The 27,728-nt window shown below is 46.3% G+C and overlaps 2 protein-coding genes across 3 annotated transcripts in view; one reads left to right on the top strand and one right to left on the bottom strand.

The window, feature by feature from the left end:
- MFSD4B (major facilitator superfamily domain containing 4B) overlaps window positions 1-27,728 on the top strand; it is a 399,121-nt gene that overhangs the window by 46,618 nt on the left and 324,775 nt on the right. The gene's annotated exons all lie outside the window — the stretch shown is intronic.
- REV3L (REV3 like, DNA directed polymerase zeta catalytic subunit) overlaps window positions 1-27,728 on the bottom strand; it is a 251,159-nt gene that overhangs the window by 28,925 nt on the left and 194,506 nt on the right. The window contains exons 22-27 of the mRNA XM_084623458.1: window positions 23,633-23,774; window positions 17,120-17,364; window positions 11,462-11,570; window positions 4,476-4,682; window positions 3,989-4,098; window positions 1,743-1,857 (exon numbers count right to left, since the gene is read on the bottom strand). Of these exons, the coding sequence (XP_084479584.1) occupies window positions 1,743-1,857; window positions 3,989-4,098; window positions 4,476-4,682; window positions 11,462-11,570; window positions 17,120-17,364; window positions 23,633-23,774 (928 nt within the window). The remainder of the gene's footprint in view (window positions 1-1,742; window positions 1,858-3,988; window positions 4,099-4,475; window positions 4,683-11,461; window positions 11,571-17,119; window positions 17,365-23,632; window positions 23,775-27,728) is intronic.

Below are 27,728 nucleotides of genomic sequence, written 5' to 3' on the forward strand. Positions count from 1 at the left end.
TCAGTCTCATGCTCACTGGAGGAGTACGAGTCCTCAGATTCCACAGGCCTTGTAACTCTAGGCTGATCGACCGTACTGGTGAATGATGAACTGACACTGCAGGCACCACTAGTAGTCACCTGTATCAGTGAGCATTGGTGACTGTGGGTCAGAATACATAGCCAGATTGTTGAGGATAGTACACCCAGTCATAGAGGATGGAGAGGGAGAGGGGATTCTGCCTTTTGGTAGAGGTAACAGTGCTAATTTAGGTCAGACGATGAGCATTGGTACCACTGAATCCTTTTCCTTGCTGATGGACTCTACTGTTGGTTCAGTTGATGACTGCGCCCTTCTTTGCCTTGCTATTGATAGGCCTGGGCTAGCTCCTTCAGTGATCAGTGGCTTTGGAACACTCTTGGCTCCCCATGAGTCAAGTTGGATCCGTGCTTCCCATGAGCTCCTGATATATCCATACTGGAGCATGGAGTCTCATCAGATTTGGAGGGCATACGGGAGAAAGTCCTCTTCTTAGATGAGGACTAGAGAGAGGATTTGTCTCACTTTTCATGTGAGTGCTTGCTCTTACCCTCCTCCCATCTGCACTGCCTGCTAGAGTCCTTAGGTCTGCCCTCTGATGTTCTGGAGCTAGGGAGCACTGTGGTTGGTGGGACACTTCTAGGCATCTCTGGCCGATGTACAGGGGGTCTGAAGACCCAGGGTCGGACTAGGGCCTCATCCAGCACTCCATCAGATATCTTCTGAGCTGGAACTCACAAGACTGCCAGGTTTGGAGCCAAAAGGAAAATCAAATATTGCACTTGGAGGGAATGTGGGACTACCCAAGCAGTATAAGCGAATGTCATCGAAGACACTAACTGGGAACAACGGGGGGCAGGCCGCACAGGGCTTGAAGTGGAGATCTTGGGCATTCCAAGTACCCCAAATGATGGAGGAAGCCCCAGACTAACAATCTACAAAAGGTCAACTACAGAAAAAAACCTGAATTTGAGGCAGGAACGCTAGTAAAGCTGTGGACACTGAAGGGGTTTGGTCTGAGACTAGAGGTGGTAGAAAGGAACTGGAGAGGCGACTGATCCATGCTTTCCCTTATGTCCTCAGTTTGGAGCACGAGAAGGTGCAGGGCAAAGGCATGGACAAACAGACACTGCTAATGAAAAATCTTCCGGACTCAGTTGCAAGGAGCACATGTGCACCCCACAGTGGACTACATATAGGGACCATCACTTGAAGAACCACCAGACTCTCAATATTGTTCTATTGAATTGTGCTGTCTCTCCCTCTCTAAAAATAAATTAGTTTAAAATATTAAACGAAAGGACAATCTCAACAATATAGCGGCCCTTAAACTGATATTACATTTACCATTCATCATGTCAATACAAGTGAAGGAGACACATTTATGAAAACAACAAACAAACAAACTAAAGACATTCTCCACTGTTCTTTTGGATGTGCAATAATAGTAGAATTATTTTGATCCACACTGCATTCAGGAACCTGTTCTTTATGGGTGATTGGAGCCAATATGTCTAAATTTTCTCTGCAGACTTCCTCTGACAACTGCAGGACAATGAAATACAGCTGAAAGGACTGCCGGCCGTACATTCAAAGAAACACCCACGATACTGTTAAGTCACCGATCAAAATCAAAACCTTATTGAACAGCTGAACCCCTAATGTGTTTAAAGATATAACATTTTCTATCCAGACATTTGGCGTAAAATGTATTTTCCTTTTACCTTTTCAAATTTCAGTTTTACTGGTTTCGGGTTGGTAGCTGTTACAGCTTCAGCAATTTCTTGGCCAATCTTGAAAGACTGCTCCTTAGTGGCTCCTTTCAAGAGTACAAACATGCTAAAAAGATAAAAGTAGAAATAGGAAGTAGGGACACCATTACTTCAACATAAAGCCTGGAATGGGTTTACAAGCTATAATACATTTGCCAGTATCTTGACTGGGAAACAGGGACATATGTGGTTGACAAAATTCGTTGAGATTGTCCACCAGTCTACTCACTGACACATCCTCAATTTCTCACAGCAACCCCTTCCCCTCCAGCTTCCTTTACAGCACTTTATTTTCTTCCCTACCTACCTCCCCCTGGTGGTCCATGCATCACAGTTCTTCCACTGAATAGATTTTTACATTTCTGGCCCCAAGACATGGAACCCAGCCCCAAGTCCCATGACATCAGGAACACAAGATTCTATGCTATACCTGCGATCTGAAAGTGCTAGGCTGTGGGTGGTTGAGCTAGAAACAGCAAATTCTATATTGAGGAGGGATAAAGAATATAATTGGTACTAAACAGTTTATTCAGTATGAATTTAGTAGAGAAGTGGCTGTGCAGAAGGGGTCAAATTGGAATGGCACTTGATGGTTTGGTGAGCTGGTTCTCATGTGCAGGACGATATTTGGTGCTCCAGGACTTCAGCTTTTTTTAAAAAAAAATATTGAATCTTTAAGTCCTTATGGCTGTGAAAGGGCTTACCCTGGCAGGACGTGTGCCAAAGGTTGCCGGTCCCTGCTCTGAAAAATTACCATAATGATCTTTGCCATGTTGAGGTTTAATGATCAATTTTTCTTTCCTGAAAGCCAGCCAGAAAATGTATTGCTTAATGTGTGTATTAGCTAACAGGACATATCTTATTTATATTTTTAGTTTATGTATTGCATGACAATTAGTTATGAAGTGCAAGCTGGTTTCATTTTAAAATAGAGTGGGAATACTTCATGCCGGGCCAACATTAGACTCAGATCACAGAAGTAGTCACCAAAGGCACCCGGTTCAAAAGGGGCAGCTCTGGCCTGGCCACCCCCACTGTAGCAGGGTGGTCACCTGCTCCGGCCTTAAAGGGCTTAAAACAGCCCAGGAGAGGGCTGTGGCTGGGAACAAACAGTTCCCTGGCTGATTGGGGAAAGCAGGCTCAGATGTGGCCACGCCCCAATCAGGGCTCAGCTGGCCCTTATAAGAGGGCAGTGGGCCAGGAGCAGACAGAGTCTCCTCTAGCTGTTGAGAGAGACGGGCCTGGCTGCTGGGGAGCCTATCAAGGTACCTGAGGTGAAGCAGGGCTGGGGAAGGCTAGAGGAGCTTGGCGACTAAAGGCTGGAAAAGCCCCAGGCTGCAGGCCTGGCAGATGGCCTAGGATAGGTACTGGAGCCGCAGGGGGCAGCCCAAAGGGAGGCAGAGGCAGCAGGTCCAAGCCCCCCTTGCCTGTGATGATTGACTTATACACTGCAGTCCACACCAGTGTGCAGGGGCTCAATGGTGATTAGCAGTAGCCAAAGACTGAGGCAAGGTGGGGATAGTGGGTGGGGGTTCCCCAGGGAGGGGAGGCCCAGAGACTGTGGGAGTACTGCCAGAGGGCAGCACCCTGGGTAAAAGGGGCACCGGGCTCCGGGAGGGAGACGGGGGCCAGCAGCAAGCTGGACACTGGCCTGTAAAGGGCGCGCTGGAGGCTGGAAGAGCTAATTCCCTGAGAGACCAGCAGGAGGTGCCGCAGAGGTGAGTCACCACACCGTCACACCAGTTAGGAACTATACCAGCCCCATCACACCAGTTAGGAACTATACCAGCAGGGCTCTGGTCCATTTAAGAGCATGTACCCTCCACCTAGCAGTGGTTGGGAGTCAAACAGCAACCACCAATCAGTTTTTGAGGGACTGGTGGCATGAAAGGGGGTCTCTATCCCTATGAGCAGCACTTAGGAACTGCCATGGTAGCCCAGCTGACCCTATCTGACAGCTTTGCAAAGTGAGGAAGCTAGCTCAGACTCCATAAAGGTAATTTAACAGTCTGAATTGAAATACGTACTGAACTGTATGTTTAATGCAACAGGCAAATATCATTTATTAAAACAGAAAAATAGGTCCATCGAGACCTGCCGTAAGCTTTTGAATGCAGATCATGGTGATAGCCTCCTTTGTGAGGTGGAAAGGAAGAAAACAGTTTCACATAGCATCAGAAGAAGCAGCCATTAATTACCTGTCAGTATCGCCATATACGACCCGAGCTCCCCATTTTTTCGTATCATTCACCAGTTTTATAGCTCGCTCCAAGGTCTCTCTGGCTTTATGGACAATACTATCCCCAATCTGCAAATAAAGATACACTGAAAATCTTTCCTTCTGTACTACTGCATTCAAAACAACCCCTGTGTAAATCACCATCACTCTGAATCCATCTCTGCATTATCATCATCATCATGCAAAGTAAACGGCTGCATTTGCTGGTTTAAAAAACCAACAACAATAGAAAGAAAATTCTGAAAACTGATTTACTGTAAACATGAATCAATAAAACAGGAAAGAATTCAGGAAAGAGCACTTTAGTACTTTAAGAGAAAAAAACAGCACTTATGGTAGCATTTAGATTAAATGTATGTTTCAAGCAATGACATTACATTATCTGGTGCTGCTTTAACAACAGTCTCTTTCCTAAATCCTTTTTGCATTTTATCTGTATCCCTTACCTCTATACATGGCATTCTTCCAGAAAAGTTAGCAGCAGTATAACCAAATGTAACATTAGCTATCAGTTTAAGACCCAGCTGACGCGCCTCAAGCATTCGAGTGATAGCTTTGTCATGCTTGTAAGCCTTTATTGACTGCTTCACCATTATCCTGGTCTTCAAAATTTCTTCCAACATTCTTGGCAACACGCCCTTTCTTACTGAAGGCTACCAAAAAAGGAAAGAAGAGAAACAAAACGTTTAAAAAAAGCCAACTGAAACAGAACACAGGAATTAGTAGTTAGCCTTTGACATAAATATACATTAACAGTGAGGTGTTCTAGCAATCAGTACTTTGGCTGGTTTTGTTAATATACTTAATCTGAAAGTTTGTGGGGGCAGCGTTAATGTTATTTTTTTGAATTGGCAATGGACAATGTGATATTTGCACTTGTACATATATTTAAAAGACTATTAACTGGAATAGGATTTGACTATTTTACTACCTTTTAAATATTCAGGATTCTTTTAAACTATAATATTCCTTGGAATACTTACCTTTTAACTTAAAGTTTTTGTTTTACATTAAATATTTTTCTTGGTGACAAGCTGAAACAGTTTGGGGCCATGAATGTACATTAGCTATAGTCAGCTAGGTCTACATGACATAAAATGAAAACAGTGGAATTCAAACTAAATTATCTTCATCTCCAAAAGTACAGGCCTTTCTGAGCAGCAGCAGGAGAAAAAACGGTTAACTACGTTTTGTAACTGTTGTTCTTTGAGATGTGTTTCTCATGTCCATTCCACTATAGGTGTGCGTGCGCCCCCATGCACGGTCATCTGAGACTTTTGCCTTAGCGGTATCCATAGGGACAGCCATGTGCCCTCTGGAGTGCTGCGCTCATGGTGCAGTATATCAGGTGCCGCCGGCCCTACGCCCTCAGTTCCTTTTTGCCGACAACTCCGACAGAGGGGTAGGAGGGCAGGTAATGGAGTGGACATGAGCAACACATCTCGAAGAACAGTTACGAAAGGTAGGTAGCCATTTTTTCTTCTTCAAGTGCTTGCTCATGTCGATTCCATTGTAGGGGACTCACAAGCAGAATCCTCGGAAGTGGACTCAGAGTTCACAGCTTTGCCGATTGTAGCACTGCTCTGCTGAAACCAGCATCATCTCCTGCTTGCTGGGTCAGCACATAGTGTGCAGTGAACGTGCGGACGGACGACCAGGTTACGGCCTGACAAATTTCTTGGATCAACACCTGAACAAGGAAGGCTGCCCAGGAAGTCTGTACCCTAGTTGAGTGAGCCGTCACAACAGCTGGCGGGGGCACCATTGCCAGCTTGTAACAGTAGTGGATACAGACAGTGATCCAGGACAAGAGTCTCTGCGCAACCTTTCATCCTGTCAGCGACAGCCACAAAAAAATGCGCTGACTTACAGAACGGCTTTGTTCTATCAATGTAAAAGGCCAGCGCCCGCCTGACGTCCAGAGTATGCAGCCTGTGGTTGCATGAGGCTTCGGACATAGGACCAGTAAGTAAATATCTTGGCCCGTGTGGAAGTGAGAAATTACCTTGGACAGAAAGCCTGGGTGTGGACGCATTTGGACCTTGTCCTATAGAAGACAGTATAAGGTGGCTCTGAAGTGAGCACCCTGATCTCAGACACCCAACTGGCTGAAGTTATAGGGACCAAGAAGGAGACCTTCCAGGAGCAAAGCAAAAGGGAGCAGGATGCCAAGGGCTCGAAGGGGGAGACGCATGAGCCTTGACAGCACAAGATTCAGGTCCCAAAGGGGGACTGGGTCCCTGACATGCGGGTAAAGGTGCTCCAGACCTTTCAGGAACTGTGCCATCATGGGATGGTCGAAGACCAACCTGCCTTGAAATGGAGGATGGAATGTGGAAATGGCCGCCAGGTGTACCTTGACTGAGGACGACAAGCCCTGGAGCTTGAGGTGGAGCAGATAGTCTAGGATGTCCTGCCGCGAGGCCTCCTCTGCACGAATGAGCCGATCCGAGACCCAACATGTGAAGCGTTTCCACTTCCTCCACCAGGCTACCTATGTGATGGCTTCCTGCTGCCCAACAGAACCCACTGGACACCAGTGGAGCAATGCTACTCCTCCCTGCACTGTGACCGGTTGGATCACAGAAACCCCCTAGGGAACTGCCAACTGATGTGCCAAGACTACTTCTGCCCCTGCTTTCCCTGCCAGTTTGGGACTCCAGCGCCCTGTCTTGCTGAGCCAGACACGCCAGTCTGTTCCAACACAGACCCAGGGTCTGAACCACGTGCCCCAAAGCTGCAAACTTAACTGAAAGCAATTTAGGAAGTTCCTCTCTTTTACACTCAGATGCCCAACTCCCAATGGGGTCCAAACCCCAAATAAATCCTTTTTACCCTGTATAAAGCTTACACAGGGTAAACTCATAAATTGTTCGCCCTCTGTAACACTGACAGAGATATGCACAGGTGTTTGCCCCCCCCCCCCCCGCAAGGTAGTAATACATATACTCTGGGTTAATTAATAAGTAAAAAATGATTTTATTAAATACAGAAAGTAGGATTTAAGTGGTTCCAAGTAGTAACAGACAGAACAAAGTAAATTACCAAGCAAAATAAAATAAAACGCGCAAGTCTAAGTCTAGTACAGTAATAAAACTGAATACAGATAAAAACCTCACCAGTTCCAGAAAGCTTACAGACTGAATGCATCCGATGAAGTGAGCTGTAGCTCACGAAAGCTTATGCTCAAATAAATTTGTTAGTGTCTAAGGTGCCACAAGTTCTCCTTTTCTTTTTGCGAATACAGGCTAACACGGCTGCTACTCTGAAACCTTTTACAGACTAGGCTCCTTCTAGTCTGGGTCCAGCAATCACTCACACCCCCTGCAGCTACTGTCCTTTGTTCCAGTTTCTTTCAGGCATCCTTGAGGGTGGAGAGGCTCTCTCTTTAGCCAGCTGAAGACAAAATGGAGGGGTCTCCCAGGGGTTTAAATAGACTTTCTCCTGTGGGTAGAGGCCCCTCCCTCCCCGTGTAGAATCCAGCTACAAAATGGAGTTTGAGTCACCATGGGCAAGTCACATGTCCATGTATGACTGAGTTTCTTACCAGCCAAGCCACATTCCTGGGAAAGCTCAGATGTGGATTGGCGTCTTCAAGATCCATTGTCCGTTAAGTGCTTCTTGATTGGGCATTTAACTTGCACATTCCTTTCTCAAGAAGCTGACCAAATGCTTACTAAGGCTACTAGAAATCAAGCAAGTCACCAGCCAATATTCATAACTTCGAATACAAAAATGATACATGCATACAAATAGAACGAATAGATTCAGTAGATCATAACCTTCACAGAGATATGTTACATGGCATATGTAGCATAAAACATATTCCAGTTCTGTCATATATACACACACACACATATTCATAAGCATATTTCCGTAAAGCCTTATGGGGGGGCACCGTCACAGTGTTTCCACTTCGTCACATAGGTAGCCCTGGTGGAGGGCTTCCTGCTGCCCAACAGAACCCACTGGATACCAGCGGAGCAATGCCACTCCTCCCCGCTCAGCCATGCGGCAGCCAGGCTGTCAAGTGCAGCGCCGCCAGTTTGAATGCAGCAGGTTGCCGTGGCTCTGGGACAGTAGATCCGTTTGAAGAAGCATCTGCAGTGGGGTGGTTGCTGACAGACTCAGCAGCATGCCGAACCAGCGTTGCTGAGGCCACGCTAGGGCTATGAGGATGATCGTCGCCTTGTCTTGCTTCTCCTTGTGCAAGACCCTGTGGATCAAGGGTACTGGCGGAAAGAAGTACATCAACGTTCCGGACTATGGAATCAGGAAGGCATCTGACAAGGAGCCCTGATCCCTGCCCTGTAGAGAGCACAACACATGGTACTTCCTGCTCTGCTGAGATGCAAAAAGGTCCACCTGGGGAGACCCCCACCTACGGAAGATTAGGCTGGCCACCTCCGCATGGAGTGACCATTTGTGGCGAGACAAGAAGGACCCGCTGAAGTGATCTGCCAGGATGTTCCTGGTTCCAGGCAGATAGGCCGCTACCAGGAAGATGTTGTGCTGTACACAGAAGTCCCAGAGGGGCACCACCTTGCCTGTTGGTGTAATACATCGCAGCCGTATTGTCTGTGAGGACCTGCACCACCTTGCCCTTCAGATCGTGCAAGACCGCTTTGAGTTCCCTGACGTTGATGTGCAAGGCTAGGTCATGCTGCAGCCAATGTCTCTGGGTGATGAGCTTGCCCAAGTGGGCCCCCCACCCTAGATTCAATGTGTCCGAGACCAGGGTGAGCAAAGGAGACGGGTCACAAAGAGAACGCCTTGCAATACCAACTCGGAGTTCCACCACCAGTCTAAAGACACTGGGACATGGCTGGGAACCATGACCACTTGGTCCAGGAGGTGCCTGCTGGGAATGTAAACTGAGGCCAGCCATGTTTGTAGGGGCCTCAGAAGAAGCTGGGCACGGCTGACCACATACATACACACGGCCCAACAGTTGCAGGCATGTATAGGCCACGATGAGCGGGTGGGCTTTTATGTAGGAGATTAAGTCCACTATGGTCTGAAACTGCACTTCCAGAAGGAAGGCCCTGGCTTGCGTGGAGTTGAGAACTGCCCCAATAAACTCTGTGTGTTGTACTGGTGTTAACATGGACTTCTCCATGTTTATCAACAGGCCCAGGCTGAGACAGGTGGAGCGAACCAGATGGAGGCTTCTTTGCACCCTCTCCAGAGACCTGTCCTTGATGAGCCAGTTGGCGAGATATGAGAACAGGTGGACCCCATGCCACCTGAGGTAAGTCGCTACTAGTGCCATGCACTTGGTGAACACTCTTGGGACTGACAATAGGCCAAAAGGGAGTGCTGTGAACTGGAAATGGCATCCTCTCACTATAAAACGGAGGAAATGCCTGTGTCCCGGGAATATGGAAACATGGAAATAAGTGTCCTGCAAGTCGAGAGTGGTGTACCAGTCTCCCGGATCCAGGGAAGGAATAATGGAGGTCAGGGAAACCATGTGGAACCTCAACTTCTTGACAGACTTTGAGAGACTGTTGCGGCGACGCAGGTCCCAGATGGGTCTTACACCCGCAGAATGCATGCTTGTGGCCCCCAGGGTGTTTAGAGGGCCCAGGCTGTGCAGGCGAGCGGGAAGAAGAGGGGTGATGCCTGCTGAAGGTACTGTCCCTTCTTCTTTCAGAACCCTGGTGGGGCAGCCAAGGTCTTGGCGGTGGGGGTAGCTAGAAGGGCTTCCCAGCAGGCTGTGGCGTATGTATACCTAACAAACGAAGGGTGGGCTTTGTATCCTTTACCCCATGCAGTCTGGCATCTGTCTGCTCGGAGAAGAGACCAACCCCATCGAACAGGAGGTCTTGGATTGAATTCTGCATCTCCTGCAAGAGGCCCGCCATTTGTAGTCACAAGTGATGCCTCATCACAACCGCCGACGGGACTACCCGAGCTGCAGAGTTCACTGCATCCCAGGCCATTTGTAGGGAGCACCTGGCTGCCGCTGTGCCTTCCTCCACTGGGGTACCAAACTCCTGGGCTAACCCCCAGAGGGTTAGGGACTCCTGGAATTTACGGAAGATATCCCACAAATTAAAGTGGTGAGCCTGGTGGTTTGCCAGCTGGAATTGTAAGCTGGCAGTAGAATAAATTTTTCTCATGAAGAGATCCAGTCTTTTGGTCTCTTTATTCTTGGGAGTAGAGGAGGACTGGAGCTGTTTTGTCCTTTTCGTTGGTCGCGGAGACGACCAATGAGTCCAGGGGTGGATGGGTGTATAAACACTCGAACCTTTTAGCCGGGACAAAGTATTTTTTCTCTACCCTTTCGGAAGTGGGAGGGATAGATGAGGGAGCTTGCCACAGGGCCTTGGCAATCTTTAAGACCCCTTCATGGATTGGCAAGGCAAGGCAGGCTGGGGTGGAAGCAGAGAGGACATTGAACAATGAGTCAGTCTGCTCAGCCATCTCCTCCACCTGTAAGCCTAGATTGTCCGCCACTCTCCGGAGCAGAGCCTGATGGTACTTGAAAGTCATCGGGGGGCTAGCTCTTGAAGGGCCTGCCACCGCCTCGTCTGGGGACGAGGAGGATGACTGGGTTACTGGAGGAGGATCTGTGGCTTCTTCCCCTCCAGGTGAGGGAGGTTTAGGATGGGTACAATTTCCTTAACCTTGGCCTCCGAGGAAGAGGCATGCTCTGAGCCCAGTGCCACTGGTATCACTGGTGCTGCAGGCACATCCGGTGCTGCATGGGGTCCGGTGCCAGCTGTTGCTCTGAGGCAGCAGCCGAAGATCGCTAGGAAGGGGGCATAGCCATGACCAGCATTCCCCACGAGCCCCAATAAGGCCACTGGGCTGGCCCACTTTCTTTGTTGCCACTGCTGCGATGTCGTGGCTGATGCAGTGTCCGGACCCCAATCACGCTGGTGGGATCTGGGTGAGGGGCTAAACCGAGCTCTCGAGGCCACAGGCAGTAAGAAGGAACTGAGAGGGCGTAGGGACGGCGGTGCCTTAAATGAGTGTGGCACTCCAGAGGGCGCCACAGCCATCCCTACGGATACTGCTAAGGCAAAAGTCTCCGCCGACCATTCACATACCTACAATGGAATTGACATGAGCAAGCACTCAAAGAAGAACGGTTACACATAGGTAACTGGGATTCCAGTATGATTAAGAAGTACAAATACATCACTGAATCACTGCACTGCACGATTAGAAATATAATTTCAATAATAGAGGAAATGAGCCTTTACTGAAACCCTAGTAAAAGTAAAACTATGCAACTATCATATTTATTTCCTGAATTGTCAAAATTCCAATCCTGTGATTTGTACTGGCAAGTGCTGGAAGACAACACACTGAAAAACACAAAATATTTTTTTTCTTGCTAAACCAGCAGTGTGTTTAATTTTGGACTAACCAACAAACTAAAAGTGAAAAGGTCTGTCAATGAGCAATGAAATCTCAGTACCTTGACAAAAGCCACTCCATTGGGTGACACTGTGATATCATGCCGAATCTGATAAAGTAAGTCAGGAGGTACTCTGAGGGATGTACAGCCAAATTTAAACTCATCAAATCTAGTAAAGAAGAAAATTAAATAAGGTCACAAAATGATCAATTAATTTACATTCAAAATAATTGGAAGCAAGAGTCTACACTAAAATATTGATAGCACCAACACAAATAGTATGGTTACAGTCACAGACTACTATGAACAAGCCTACCACAATTTAAAATTTCTTAGTTACAAGTAACATTCTTTCAAAGCAAAGGAGCTATATGTGTCCAAATTCTATGCTGAAACTATTTTGTCAATCTGTTCTGCACATATCACCATGGTACCCAGGGGCCAATTTCTCATAGGCATGTAATCTTGATCTAAACTCAGCTAGAAATTGCACATGCTTTATTGGGTAATCTATATAATCTTTCTATAAATTGTTTAAGATTTCAAATCAGAAACTTGTAGAGTTTCCAAACCGCCCACATTGGCCGGGAGTCTCCCGGAATCAGGCTCAATCTCACAGAGGCTACTGAAGCCAATCCGGGAGATTTTAGGCCACCAAAAGTCCAGCATTGCAGTGCGGCTAAGGCAGGCTCCCTACCTGCCCTGACTCCACATGGCTCCCGGAAGTGACTGCCATGTCCAGCTCCTAGGCACAGGGGCGTCCAGGGGATCTCTGTGCACTGCCCCCGCCCTGAGTGCTGACTCCGCAGCTCCCATTGGCCAAGTGGACACGCTGGTTGTTTCCTGAGACCCACCTGAGGTAAGCGCCTCTTGGCCGGAACCCGCACCCCCTCCTTCCTGCACTCCAACCCTCTGCCGCAGACTCAGCCTGGAACCCCCTCTCACACACCGAACCCCTCAGCCCCATCCCCCAGTCCAGAGCCCAACCCCTTGCCGCAGCCTGGTGAAAGTGAGTGAGGGTGGGGGAGAGTGAGCAATGGAGGGAGGGGAGATAGAGTGAGTGGGGGCGGGGCCTTGGAGAAGAGATAGGGCCTATGGGAAGAGGCATGGCAGGGGCATGGCAAGGGTATTTGGGTTTGTGTGATTAGACAGCTGGCAACCCTAGAAACTTGAGAAACTTTATTCTTAAGCCGGGTCATGATTTTAAATATCTCCCAACTCTTCCAACTATTGTTTGTTGTTTACAATTAAAACAAGCAGCAGTTTAAAAAAAACAAAAACTAATCAAGATTTTGGTCTCTAAAAATGGAAATGTACTGTACTGAATAATTAAGTCTAGCCTTAGATTTGGATCATTAAGGTATCAGTAAGGAAAACTACAGCTTTTATATTAAAATAAGAAAACAACATATTGCCATATATCCTGTACATATAAAGAAGGAAAAAGCGGTTACTCACCTTCTCGTAACTGTTGTTCATCGAGATGTGTTGCTCATATCCATTCCAATTAGGTGTGTGCGCACACTGTGCGAGGGTCAAGCCACCACTGAAGGGACTCGAGCACCTGCCCTGGCACCGTGACCACTGAATTCAGACTGTCACATCCTGAGCGATAGGCCATGGTGATCCACGCCTGTAGGGGCCTGAGCCTCAGTCTGGCATGCCGGGTCGTGTAAGTGCAGGCTGCCATGTGGCCGAGGAGACTCAGGCATCCCCTTGCTGTAGTGGTCGTATTGCCTGAGGCCTTGAATGATGTCTGTCATGGATTGGAATCGGGACGCTGGCAAAAGTGCTCTTGCCTGAACCGATTCCAACACTGCCCCGATAAATTCTATTCTTTGGGTCGGTGAAAAGGTTGACTTGTTCAGGTTGAGGAGGAGACCCAGTCTCTCGAATGTGGATCTGACCAATCGGATTTGAGATTCCACCTGCCCCCAGTGTGGCCCCTGAGCACCCACAGTTGTCAAGGTAGGGGTATATCTGCCTCCGATGGAGGAAAGCAGCCACGACCAACATGCACTTGGTAAACACTCAGGGGGCTGTTTGGGAGACCGAATGGAAGGACTGTAAATTGGTAATGTCTGTGGTCGACCACAAAGCATAGGAATTGTCTGTGTGCAGGCCGAATAGCTATATGGATGTACACTTCTTTCACGTCAAGGGCAGTGTACCAGTCTCCCTGATTCAAAGAAGGGATAATTGTGCACAGGGAGACCATGCGGAACGTCAACTTTCCCATGAACTTGTTGAGTCCTCACAGATCTAGAATGGGTCTGGCGATTAGGAAGTATTGGGAATAGAATCCCTTGCCTCTGAGCTCCTGAGGAACTTCCTCCACCAATCCCATGTCGAGGAGTGCCCGCATCTCCTGGATAAGGAGTTGTTCATGAAAAGGGTCACTGAAGAGAGACAGGGAAGCGGGGGTGGGAGGGAGGGTAGGAGCTGAATTGGAGAGACTATCCCACTTCTACCGTACAGAGAACCCAGCAGTCTGAAGTTACTTGGGACCAAGCACAGTAGAAGTGGGACAGAAGATTCAAGAAAGATGGGGAAGGATCCAGAATTGTGGCTGGTGTGCTGCCCTTGGGCGCACCTTCAAAAGGCCTGCTTTGAACCCGACTATGGTTTAGTCGGGGCCGGGTCCCGGCCCTCCCCAGGCGGGGGGGTTTGAAGGCTTGCATCTGCCATTCCTGCCCCTTCTGCTGTAAAAGTCCTGCCTCGGCCGAGGAGGATAGGAGTGCTGCTATTGCTGCTGAGGATGGAAATGCTTACGTTGCGTTGCCGGGGTGGACACACCCAAGGATTTCATGGTAGCCCTGTAGTCCTTTAGGCTCTGCAGCCTAGAGTCAGTCTGCTCCACAAACAGAACTGCCCCATCAAAAGGCAGGTCCTGCTGGGTCTGTTGAACCTCGGTGGGAGTTCCGAGGCCTGCAGCCATGAGCTATGCCTCATGGCAATACTGGAGGACAAGGTGCGCGCCACTGCGTCCACAGAGTCCAGTGAGGCCTGTAAAGAGGTCCATGCCACCACCTTGCTCTCCTCCACTATCGCTCCAAACTCCTCCCTGGATTCTGTTGGCACCAGCTCCTTAAACTTGAGCATCGAGTTCCAGGAATTCAAGCTGTAACTACTCAGAATTGCCTGCTGGTTGGCAAGCCTGACTTGCAACCCCCCCATGGAATACACTTTGCGCCCAAATAAATCTAGGCACTTGGTGTCCTTGGTCTTAAGTGCTGGGGCTTGTTGTCCCTGCCTCTTCTTTTCATTTACTACAGCCACCACCACTGAGCAGGCTGCAGGTGCGTGAAGAGGTATTCATACCCCTTGGATGGGACGGAATACTTCCTCTCCACACCCCTTGTAGTGGGAGGGATGGAGGCCAGGGTCTGCCAAATGGTTTTAGCATTGGCCTGTATAGTCTTGATGAGGGGTAGACCACCCTCAACGAGCCATCTGGGGATAGGATGTCAACCATGAGGTCCTCTGATTCCACCACCTCCTCAGCCTGGAGGCCCGTATTTCGTGTACCCTGTGAAGGCAGTCCTGGTGGGCATGGCTGTCTATGGGGGCCAGTCCAGAGATGGAGGTGCCTGAAACTGCCTCCTCCGGGGAGGATGACGAGGAGGCTAATGGGGGAACAGGGTCCTCCTGACCCCGTTGGTCTCCAGGGGCCTCCTGTCCTGCCTCTCTGCAGGGGTCAACCACACCTGGATCAGGCTCAGGAACTGGGGTTGGTTCCAGGGGAAGTAGTGCAACCAGTACCTTCTTGGCACCCCTAAGGGTGGGGTGACTGACTGATGCCTCTGGCACCCGTGGTTCAGAGGCCGCCGAACGGGAACCTTTGGATTGGGTGCCCTGGGCCTAGTGGTACACCCATGGGGTCCAAAATGGCTACTGCACTAGTCCCTGCCACTACGCAGACCATGGCCCTGCCCCCACCTCAGGCCTTCCACGGCCTGACCGGTGCCAGCCCCACTCTGAGTATCTAGACCCCATCTCCAAGTCCAAAGACGGGGACCGGGACCATGATGGACAGAGCAGTACCAAGTGGAGCTGAACTGGGGGGTGGTGCCACAAGGCTGGAGAGCAGTGCTGAGATCTGGAGTGGTACTGAGATCGGGGTTTGTGCTGGGATGCTGACCCGTGCCAGGATGACCACTGCCGGGAACGGGATCTGCTGTGTGATGGGGATCGGCATGAGGATCGCCATCGTGATCGGGAGCGCTGGCACAACCTCCTCAATGACCAGGCTCAGGGAGTCCAATGGCACCAGACTCAACGGTCCCCCTTGTGGGGCCAAAGTCGATGATACCGGCTCCAAAGTCTTCTGCCCTGGGTGCTCCTCTCTGGAACGCGCCCCACTGGCTGCTCCAAAGGGGTGGGTCTCTGAGTTGGAGATCCACGCCTCCCCTGCTTCTGGTGCACTGGGGAATGGGACTGGTGCTGGGTTGATCCTGCTGGTTTCAGTGCTGGTGCTGTGGGTCTCTCCTAGAGTCCTTCCATGGTGCTGCTTCTACCACTGCTGCTGGGGTGCTGTGCACTGACGAGCTTGGTGCCGGGTCTTGCCACACCGATGTAGGTTGCTGTCTAAGTGCCGCCTCCATAAGGAGCTGCTTAAGGCAAAAGTCACTCTTTTTTTTTCTGGGGTGAAACCCTTTACAAATCCTGCACTTGTCTGCTTGGTGTGCTTCCCTCAGCCACTTTAAGCAAGCGTCGTGGGGGTTGCCCATTGGCCTGGGCTTCTTGCAGGATTTGCAGGGCTTGAACCCTTGGGACTTACGCATACCCCGACTCCCAACGGGGAACGTGGTCGGGGTGAAGGGGAAGACACCCCACTCCCAACGGCTATCTGCTCTAACAATCAAAAACACTGAAACTAACCTTAACAAGGCTAGGAATAACTATGAACTAAGCTAAACTGAAAGCTAGGGAAAATGAGGAGAGCTTGCTAAGCAAGTCACCACAGTTCCAACGGGTTTCAGCGTAGCAGCCGTGTTAGTCTGTATTCTCAAAAAGAAGAATTGAGCTGTAGCTCACGAAAGCTTATGCTCAAATAAATTTGTTAGTCTGTAAGATGCCACAAGTACTCCTTTTCTTTTTACAGTTCCAAGGACCGTTGCTGGCGGTAAGAAGGAACTGAGGAAGCATCAGGTTGGCAGGATCATATATTAAGTGCCACAAAGGCACCACTCCCGGGGGCTCCACAGCCAACACGACGGGTGCTGCTACGGGAAAAACTTTCCGATGACTGTGCACGTGGTGTCCTCACATCTAATTGGAATCAATATGAGCAGTCACTCGAAGAAGCATGTTAGTTCAGTTTGGAAAATGTCTAAAGGAATTTAGATATCACATTTTAATTTCTTAGACTAAAATCTTTGAATTATAGTGGCAAAAATTTTGTATTTTATACACACATGCATATGGTTATGGCAAAATAGAGAAGAGACCAACAAGACTCTATCTGGACTCTGATTCACCCTTAAACAGTCAGAGTCCAATTTTCAAAGATAATTGTTTTAGCACAGCACTCATAATTGCATATTTTAAAAAAATTATTGGTGAAACTTCGCACTATTTTTTATTGTAACCCTTTGAGATGATATTCACTCTCAACTTCCATGGTCTTCGATGGAAGATAAAAGTTCTCAGCACCTTACAAAAGATGCTCAATTCCTCGCAGGATCAAAGTTTATATAAACAAGAAAAATAACTTACTTTCCTAAGTTCTCAATATGTCCCAGGCAGGTTGAAAAACAGTAATTGTATGCTATCACAATAGAAGGATATAACGACTGGAAATCTAATACAAGAACAGCGTTACTGTAGAAGCGGGACTCTGGCTCCATTATTAGGGGAATACACTGTGGGGCTTTCATTTGAGCTCGCTGCTGGACACTAGGCGTCACAGGGATATAATTCATTGGTTTAGCAATACGCAGCATCATTGACTCCACACGATACTGCAAAACAAAATTGAATATACAATTATAGTTAATATGTCTAAAGTGCAATATGCATGCTAAGTATTATATCCATATGAATATGCATTTGGGCTGTGCTGCCCTTAAACCAGAGATAGCAAGTTTTGCAATAGAATACAGTCACACTAATTTTTATTTTTAATGTACACCTTTCTAACGTATGTGCTGGAATTCTTTCTTGTGTTTCTATGTCTTTTAGGGATAAGTACTGAAAACACTGCACTTTTGATGTACATCTACTATCTGCAAAATGAATGCCCAAACCAATATATAACATACATGTGGTTATGACCACTTCCAGTGTGCAAGTTCTTACCATGTTTTTGTTAGGTTCAAAGACTGTTGTGCAAAAGCAACAATGAGAACATGCAATTCTTACTTACCATTTTCAACAGAAAATTGTGCAGGAACCTTATTCCATAATGACCAAGAAAATTTAAATATATTAATGTGATCTGTATCATGTTAATAATTGTGTTCCACAGAACAGCTTTTATGTAGCATTTTATGATGCAAGGTAAGTGTAATTCAGTCTGCTTTACACACGCAGAAACAGACAGATAAATGATTTGCCCAAATTTGCTCCTCAGGGTCAGTGGTAGAGCCAGGAATAGAACCCAATCAGCCTTCTGACCAGCAGGTCCATTCCTATCCATTAGATCACACTGCCTCCTTTATGCTGCTTGGGGAGCATAGGCAAGATAATAAAGCATGGCAAAGTGAGTACTTCTACCTTGCCAAAACTAATATGACACCACCACCAGTAGTATGAGAGTTATGGACAGGTGTAGGCACTAATATTACAAAGAACCTCAGAATTCTATATATATATAAATGCTCTGAGATCCTTTGAAAGGGTCTATAAAAGTGCAAAGTACTATAATTCTAAGATTTGGATTTATTTAGGAAATGAAGGTTACTTACTTGTAACCAGAGTTCTTCAAGATGGCTCTGAACAGTCCCATTTATAGATATCGTAATGCCTACTGGTGTCAAACAGTAGAACCCTCTCTAAGCAGTGTGTTATGAGTGCTCACTGCTTCCTCCTCCCTGTCCCCTCAGTGTCTCTGAACATTTTGAGGAAGAGGCTATATAAGGGGACACAGAGCCCTCTACCATCTCAAAAAGAAAAGGAGTACTTGTGGCACCTTAGAGACTAACAAATTTATTTGAGCATAAGCTTTCGTGAGCTACAGCTCAATTTGAGCATAAGCTTTCATGAGCTACAGCACACTTCATCCGATGAAGTGAGCTGTAGCTCACGAAAGCTTATGCTCAAATAAATTTGTTAGTCTCTAAGGTGCCACAAGTACTCCTTTTCTTTTTGCAAATACAGACTAACACGGCTGCTACTCTGAAATCTACCATCTCAGTTCCTTCTGCCACCAACCCAGAGGCACAGAACAAAGGGACTCTGAGACAGAAGGGAACGTGGGTGGGAAGTTTGAATTTGCAGAGCCATCTTGAAGAAATCCAATTACAAAGTAACCTTCATTTTTTCTTTCAGTGGCTAAGTACTACCATTTACGAGTAGTTTGATAAGCAGTGCTGACAATAACATGGAGGAGGGAACAGAGTCCTAACTGAACAGAGACAGAAGCAACCCTCTACCAAATTATCATCAGCCCTAGAAGCCATATTGAAAGCATGGTTAGTAAAAGTGTATATAGAACTCCAGGTTGCAACCCTACAAATTTCAGAAACAGGGACTTGCTTAAGGCAAGCAAAAGACATTGTCACAGCTCTGGTGGAATGAGACCATACTGTCATAGGTGCAGGAATACCCGCGAATGTATGACATTAACAGTACATTGTTTAATCTACAGAGAAATAATCTGTGGGGAGACAGAATAACTCACGTGATTGTTAGCATAAAACATGAATAATGTAGACGATATTTCAAAAATTTTAGCTCTATTTAAATAAAGTGCAAGGGCTCTTCTTGCATCCAAAGTATGTAAAATAGATTTCCCTTTCTTAGTATGCAGTTTTGGGAAAAATACCAGCAAATTAATTGTCTGATGGATGTGAAATTCAGAAAACACTCTTGGCAAAAACATGAGATCAGGCCTCAGAACCGCCTTATCTTTATGAAAAGACATAAAAGACTAGACCTTTTACATGTACACCATGACCCAGTGGATCAATGGTTGCCTATAAATAAAAGGTGGCTCAGCCATCAAGACACTTAATTCACTCAACCTTCTGGCTGACGTTACTGCAATAATGAATGCTGTCGTAATAGACAAATAATACAAACACCACTCAGCTAAGGATTCAAAAGATCGTTTCACGAGTACACACTAGACCAAATTAACAACCCAAGGAGGGACAGGCTTGCTCAAAAGGGCATACATATTACATAATTATTTCATACATTTCTTAACCAAATCAAGCACTAATGGCAATCTACATTCAAAAAAAATATGGTAAGCTGAGATAGCCACCAAATAAACTTTCAAAGATGAATTAGATAACCCCTCAGTTTTTAAGTGCACTAAATATTTTCAAGTACAAGATATGGAACCTAAGACAGGATAATCAGATTTTCCCTGCATCCAAGCCACCATCTGGACCAGAGAGGAGGAGCAAAGACAAGCATGACTCCTCAGAGTAATTGCAGAAGCTAACACTCTAGCAGAAGAGTCCAAGGCATCAAATTAAGACCTGGGAGTATGCTTTGCCAAATTGTGACCTTTGATTAGAATTGCATTTGCCAATTTCCTTTTGTTATCTGGCAAATCCTGCACAAAGAGTGTCATTTTCCCACAGGAGGAATTGATAATGGGGCCTAACTCCTTAGTAATTTGCCACCTTAATATCAAAGTAGGCAGAAGAGAACACCTTTCTCCCCAGGGAGTCATTATTTTCCCCTTCTCTATCAGCAGGAGTAGAATGTGCTCGTCCAGACCTTGACCTGATTCTGGCATCAGCCATCACCAGCAAATTAAGTACAGGGCCTGTGTGAAAATATGAAAATCCCTCAGAGGGTATCTGATATAATTTGTCTGCCTACTTGGAAATAGCTTGCAAGAGACAAGAATGGACCACACAGTCTTAAAAGGCTGCAGCAGACAATCGTGGTTTGGTAATGACATCCTACTCTTGAAAGTAGCCCCAAGAAAACCCCAGATGGGATTTTCCTCCCCAGTTACTGAAGGTAAGTTCAACATGGACATCATGTGATCCATAAGGTCATGAAACTGTAGAGCATCCTCACAACGGAAAGAGGCAGAAGCCCCAGCACATGCTCATCTGGTGACAAATCAACATTGTAGTCTGTCTCACCATCTCCATCTCCTCATCATCTTCTGCAGACAGAGTATCAGCCACCACTGTCTAAGATGCAGACGGATCAGGTGGAAGCAGATCTAGGGATTTCTCTGCAGCCGTATCCTTTACAAATGAAACATCACTCACCATCCATATGGAGGATAATTAAGAAATTCGTGTGACATCCCACAAAAAGCCTTGGAGTCCAGGACTGCCAATCTCCCCAGCAACTGGGAATCAGGAACATACCTGCAGACGGAGGACCAAAAGGGGGAACAAACCATGAGGAAACAGGTCTCTCTAGTCTTTCTCTATCCTCTTCTGGATACAGATCCAGCCTTGGATCCACTATGGAACACAGACAGCAACGGCCTCGTAAAATGGACAGAAATAAATGGAAAGAAAGTGCTTCATGGAAATCCTTAAGGAGTCTTAGGAAGATGAGATACAAACTGATCCAGAGAAAGACTAATCTCCTCTATTCTTCTCTGTTTTTTAGGTGAAGATAATGCAGATCTAGGAACTGGCAAAGTTTATCTCTTTCTTGAGACTGTCTGTTTCTCAGTTGGGTCCGAGGAACGCTTTGAAGTTGCACAGTGTACACATCCCACCAAAGTAAAAGTCCTCCTCGGATCCAAAGATGGATCTGGAACTGGAGTAGGGGTCAAGGCTGCCGCTGAAAACTTGGATGGCACAGGAAATGGCTCTTGGTTCAATCGTAAGTGGTTTGCCCCTCTCCATCAACGGTAACATCAAAGACCTGACTGCTCAAGCTGCAGGACCTGGAGCCCAATCCAATGAGGGCTCTGACTTCCTGGCAATTTGAAACTGCTTCAACTTGCTGGAAGAAGTCACAGGATCTGAAACTGGTCTCAAACCTTGGATCCAACAAGTGTCCAGATTCAGCGGGTTTAGCCTCAAGCGCCTTTTTAAGGAGAAGCACCTGCAACCTGTTCCGCCTCTCCATGAAAGCTCTCGATGTGAAAGTCTGGAAGACAGAAAACCCAGACGGCGAGTGGCCCTCTCCCAAGCACTTGAGGCACCTAGTGTGGTCGCTTGATCCCAGGAAGATAGCTAGGTACGAAGCACACCATTTGAATCCCTGCTTCTTCTTTTTCTTCAGTTCAGCCATAACCCAAAACCAAGCTACTAACTAACCTATCTATACTTATCACAAACTATACTAAACAATTAACAAGACACTAAGGATGGAGAAATGGCCACCCAATCCAAATGGATCAGTTCACTTGCATCTTTGGCACGTGGTTGGAAGGAACTGAGATGGCAGAGGGCTCTGCACCTCCTTATATAGTCTTGACTTCAGAATGTTTGGAGATGCTGACAGGAGGAGGGGACGCATGAGCGCTCTAAAAGACACCGCATGGAGAAGGTTCTACTGTTAGGCACCACGATGCAGAACGATATCCGTAAGAGGGATAATGCAGAACCACTCGAAGAATAATAATAGATATTAATTTATTTAGGAACATAATACATATAGATAATATAGAGAGACAAAGTTGATTATTTCTACCTTGCCCAAACTGATATAACAATACCACCAGCAGAGTTATAAAGAAGATCCTCATAACCCTCTGCGGGTCTTCCACTCCTGCAGCACTTTAGAGGGGACCATGTGGTGAACAGCAGCAGCATATCTTGCTGGTCTGCCCATGCCTTTTGGAATAAGACCTTCTCTGCCTCCTGGTCACTCTCCTCAGTGTAATGTCATCAAGTAGTTAGAACAGCCTAAAGGGGATGCAGAGGAGATTACTATCCAGCCCCTACCCTCGTACCCTGGTGACCCCCCTCACTCTTCATCTCAGCCCCCTCATGCCCAATCAGGAACAGCCTGAAGTGCAAGCCCCAAACTGGATCACATTCTGATTTGGCAACAACCTGGATCTATATAAGTATCACCAAAACACAACTTTAATTGCAAATCCCAAACTGGGGAACGCACATCTTGAGGCAGCAACAACCCACACTCATACAATTACTGCCAAGACACAGCACTGGCTGCAAGCCACAAACACTGCCCCTAAGCACACATGGCTAAGGGGAGCAAGCATCAACACCAACTCCCAAGACTGGGATAAACCTCAGGGGATAGAATTCAGAAATAGCAGATTAACTCAGTGTGCAATAAACTCCCTGTGCAGACAAGCCCTCAGAGTGATGGAAATGCCAAAGTTCGAATTGCCTGTGCCAGCTTGACTCTGCCCCAGCATATATACATTACAATACAGTTCTTAATTACATGATTGTGTACAATTTTGTTCCTAGAGGTCCTCTGCCTCATTCAGCAGCTAGGCTGAAAGGTATACAGTGGATATTTCACTGTTCAACATCTGGCCCTCTGCCTCATGTACTACATATTCAACCATTTCACTGAGGTCTTCCAGAAACATTTGCTTGACAGTAATAGAATATTGTGTCCTGAACAATATGTGCACTAAGTAAAATCACGGTTCCTGCAATGTACATCTAACTCAGCTTCTGCAGAGCTCTTCCTCATTAGAATATGTGATTTTGAACATATTTCACACACCTCTGCACATCTAAGAAAGTCCTCTCAACTTTCTTGAGCATGATGAACCATTTTTCTCAACAACTTTTAAAAGAAATTTCATTTTCAGGCTAAGGCCAAGCATGGAAAATTTCAGCCCTAAAAGTAACATTAAAGTAATTATAAGCAACAGCAAGAGGTCCTTTAGAATGAATATGTTTGGGCAACTAACTGTAGACAACACTACACAATATGTCTATACAACAGAATGTTCAATGTGGCCACATTACCGCTGCTTTTGAATTTCCTGACTTTCTTTAATTTAATATTTCAACCACTGTATTGCACAATGTAATCCTCCGTATTTAACAAAAAATAACTGAAGACAAAGTATAAATAAGGCGCAAAACAAACTTTGCACACAATATTTTTCATTCAAAAAGTATCAGGAAAGTTGAAACTTACCTGTGAGCCTCTCGTTAGTACATGCAAGAACTGAATTCCAAAAAGCCTTGCCATTTCACTGGTTCTACCAATCAAGTCCAGCTGTTCTAACATTTGGAGATTCCCACGGACACGGCTAATGTAGTGATCAACCACTTTCCATCTGTGAAAGCAAACACCTAGGTTATAAACATCAGGGAGCCAGGAAGTTTGATCATGTACAAAGATTGCTGTTCTTTTTACTGAAAAAATGTATACTTTGACCAGGTGTTACAGATGGGAAAACGTGTTTCCTGGTTTCCCATGAGACATATTTATATGATTCTTTCAAAATTGTGAAGCGCACAAACTTACTCCTACGAATTCTAAGACTTATGCAGAATTTGGTTTTGCAAGTTGCTGACATAAAGACAGTCTCAAATTCTCTAAAAGATATGTGTGTGTGTATTATATATATATATATATATATATATATAAAAAATCTTTAAAAAAATATTATATATACACACTGTATTCTTCTTTCTGCCCAAAGAGAAGAGAAACTACACCACAGAATTTGAGACTTGACTTTGCCTGGATAAATGCAGATTTTTTGCATAGAGAAAGAAAATCAAGAGGAGGCAACATAACCAATCTAATTATCACCACCTTTGTTTTCAAGGCCCCAACACAACTGATAGGTCTGGATGTCAAACTGATGCTATGTTTTAGCAATCTCCACATAGTGTAGAAGCAACCCTACATGTTTACAGATTACTGTCAGTTTAATTTACAATTTAAAATAAATGTTTAATTTTCCATCTCTCACCCACTCAAAATGCAGTTAAGCTTTAAAGAAAGCATGACATGTATGTCAAGGACTGAAGGTAAAAAATCCATTACAATCTACATACCACACAGACTATGCTGACAGCTTGTGCCACACGCTCTCAAAGAAACTGCGGAATCACCTGATCAACATCCTCTACAGCAAACAAGGAAAGATTAAGAATGAGCTCTCAAAAATGGATACTCTCATAAAAAACCAACCTTCCACACAAACTTCCTCGTGGCTGGATTTTACTAAAACTAGACAAGCCATTTACAACGCACACTTTGCTTCTCTACAAAAGAAAAAGGACACTAAACTTTCTAAACTACTACATGCTACAATGGGCCACAGCAATGGTTCCCTCAACCCACCTAGCAATATTGTTAACCTATCCAACTATACTCTCAGCCCAGCAGAAGCAGCTGTCCTATCTCGGGGCCTCTTCTTCTGCCCCTCCACCCCCACGAACATGATACAGTTCTGTGGTGACCTAGAATCCTATTTTCGACGTCTCCGACTCAAGGAATATTTCCAAAATACCTCTGAACAACATACTAATCCACAGAGGCCTCCCTACCAACACTGCAGAAAGAAGGATTCTAGGTGGACTCCTCCTGAAGGTCAAAACAGCAGACTGGACTTCTACATACAGTGCTTCCGCCGACGTGCACGGGCTGAAATTGTGGAAAAGCAGCATCACTTGCCCCATAACCTCAGCCATGCGGAACGCAATGCCATCCACAGCCTCAGAAACAACTCTGACATCATAATCAAAAAGGCTGACAAAGGAGGTGGTGTTGTCATCATGAATAGGTCGGAATATGAACAAGAGGCTGCTCGGCAGCTCTCCAACACCAGTTTCTACAAGCCATTACCCTATGATCCCACTGAGAGTTACCAAAAGCAACTACAGCATCTGCTCAAGAAACTTCCTGAAAAAGCACAAGATCAAATCCGCACAGACACACCCCTGGAACCCCGACCTGGGATATTCTATCTACTACCCAAGATTCATAAACCTGGAAATCCTGGGCGCCCCATCATCTCAGGCATTGGCACCCTGACAGCAGGACTGTCTGGCTATGTAGACTCCCTCCTCAGGCCCTACGCTACCAGCACTCCCAGCTACCTTCGAGACACCACTGACTTCCTGAGGAAACTTCAATCCATCGGTGATCTTCCTGATAACACCATCCTGGCCACTATGGATGTAGAAGCCCTCTACACCAACATTCCACAAAAAGATGGACTACAAGCCGTCAAGAACACTATCCCCGATAATGTCACGGCTAACCTGGTGGCTGAACTTTGTGACTTTGTCCTTACCCATAACTATTTTACATTTGGGGACAATGTATACCTTCAGATCAGCGGCACTGCTATGGGTACCCGCATGGCCCCACAGTATGCCAACATTTTTATGGCTGATTTAGAACAACGCTTCCTCAGCTCTCGTCCCCTAAAGCCCCTACTCTACTTGCGCTATATTGATGACATCTTCATCATCTGGACCCATGGAAAAGAAGCCCTTGAGGAATTCCACCATGATTTCAACAACTTCCATCCCACCACCAACCTCAGCCTGGTCCAGTCCACACAAGAGATCCACTTTCTGGACACTACAGTGCTAATAAACAATGGTCACATAAACACCACCCTATACCGGAAACCTACTGACCGCTATTCCTACCTACATGCCTCCAGCTTTCACCCTGACCACACCACATGATCCATCGTCTACAGCCAAGCTCTGCGATACAACTGCATTTGCTCCAACCCCTCAGACAGAGACAAACACCTACAAGGTCTCTGTCAAGCTTTCTTACAATTACAATACCCACCTGCGGAAGTGAAGAAACAGATTGATAGAGCCAGAAGAGTTCCCAGAAGTTACCTACTACAGGACAGGCCTAACAAAGAAAATAACAGAACGCCACTAGCCGTCACCTTCAGCCCCCAACTAAAACCCCTCCAACGCATTATTAAGGATCTACAACCTATCCTAAAGGATGACCCAACACTCTCACAAATCTTGGGAGACAGGCCAGTCCTTGCCTACAGACAGCCCCGCAACCTGAAGCAAATACTCACCAACAACCACATACCACACAACAGAACCACTAACCCAGGAACCTATCCTTGCAACAAAGCCCGTTGTCAACTGTGCCCACATATCTATTCAGGGGACACCATCACAGGGCCTAATAACATCAGCCACACTATCAGAGGCTCGTTCACCTGCACATCCACCAATGTGATATATGCCATCATGTGCCAGCAATGCCCCTCTGCCATTTACATTGGTCAAACTGGACAGTCTCTACGTAAAAGAATAAATGGACACAAATCAGATGTCAAGAATTATAACATTCATAAACCAGTCGGAGAACACTTCAATCTCTCTGGTCACGCAATCACAGACATGAAGGTCGCTATCTTAAAACAAAAAAACTTCAAATCCAGACTCCAGCGAGAAACTGCTGAATTGGAATTCATTTGCAAATTGGATACTATTAATTTAGGCTTAAATAGAGACTGGGAGTGGCTAAGTCATTATGCAAGGTAGCCTATTTCCCCTTGTTTTTTCCTCCCCCCCCGACCCCCCCAGACGTTCTGGTTAAACTTGGATTTAAACTGGGAAAGTGGTCAGTTTGGATGAGCTATTGCCAGCAGGACAGTGAGTTTGTGTGTGTGTGTGTGTGTGTCCCCGGGAAAAGGGGGGGTGGGTGAGAAAGCCTGGATTTGTGCTGGACATGGCCCACCTTGATTACCATGCACATTGTAGGGAGAGTGGTCACTTTGGATGAGCCATTACCAGCAGGATAGTGAGTTTGTGTGTGTGTGTGTTTTGGAGGGGGGGAGGGGGTGAGAGAACCTGGATTTGTGCAGGAAATGGCCCACCTTGATTATCATGCACATTGTGTAGAGAGTTGTCACTTTGGATTTGCTATTACCAGCAGGAGAGTGAGTTTGTGTGTGTGGGGGGGTGGAGGGTGAGAAAACCTGGATTTGTGCTGGAAATGGCCCAACTTGATGGTCACTTTAGATAAGCTATTACCAGCAGGACAGTGGGGTGGGAGGAGGTGTTGTTTCATGATCTCTGTGTGTATATAAAGTCTGCTGCAGTTTCCACGGTATGCATCTGATGAAGTGAGCTGTAGCTCACGAAAGCTCACGCTCAAATAAATTGGTTAGTCTCTAAGGTGCCACAAGTACTCCTTTTCTTTTTGCGAATACAGACTAACATGGCTGTTACTCTGAAACCATGGAATACATTCAAATCAGTACTCTAATATTAAGAGGAGG

Source organism: Lepidochelys olivacea (genome assembly GCF_965140295.1).
Source record: "Lepidochelys olivacea isolate rLepOli2 genome assembly, chromosome: 3".
NCBI lineage: Eukaryota > Metazoa > Chordata > Testudines > Cheloniidae > Lepidochelys > Lepidochelys olivacea.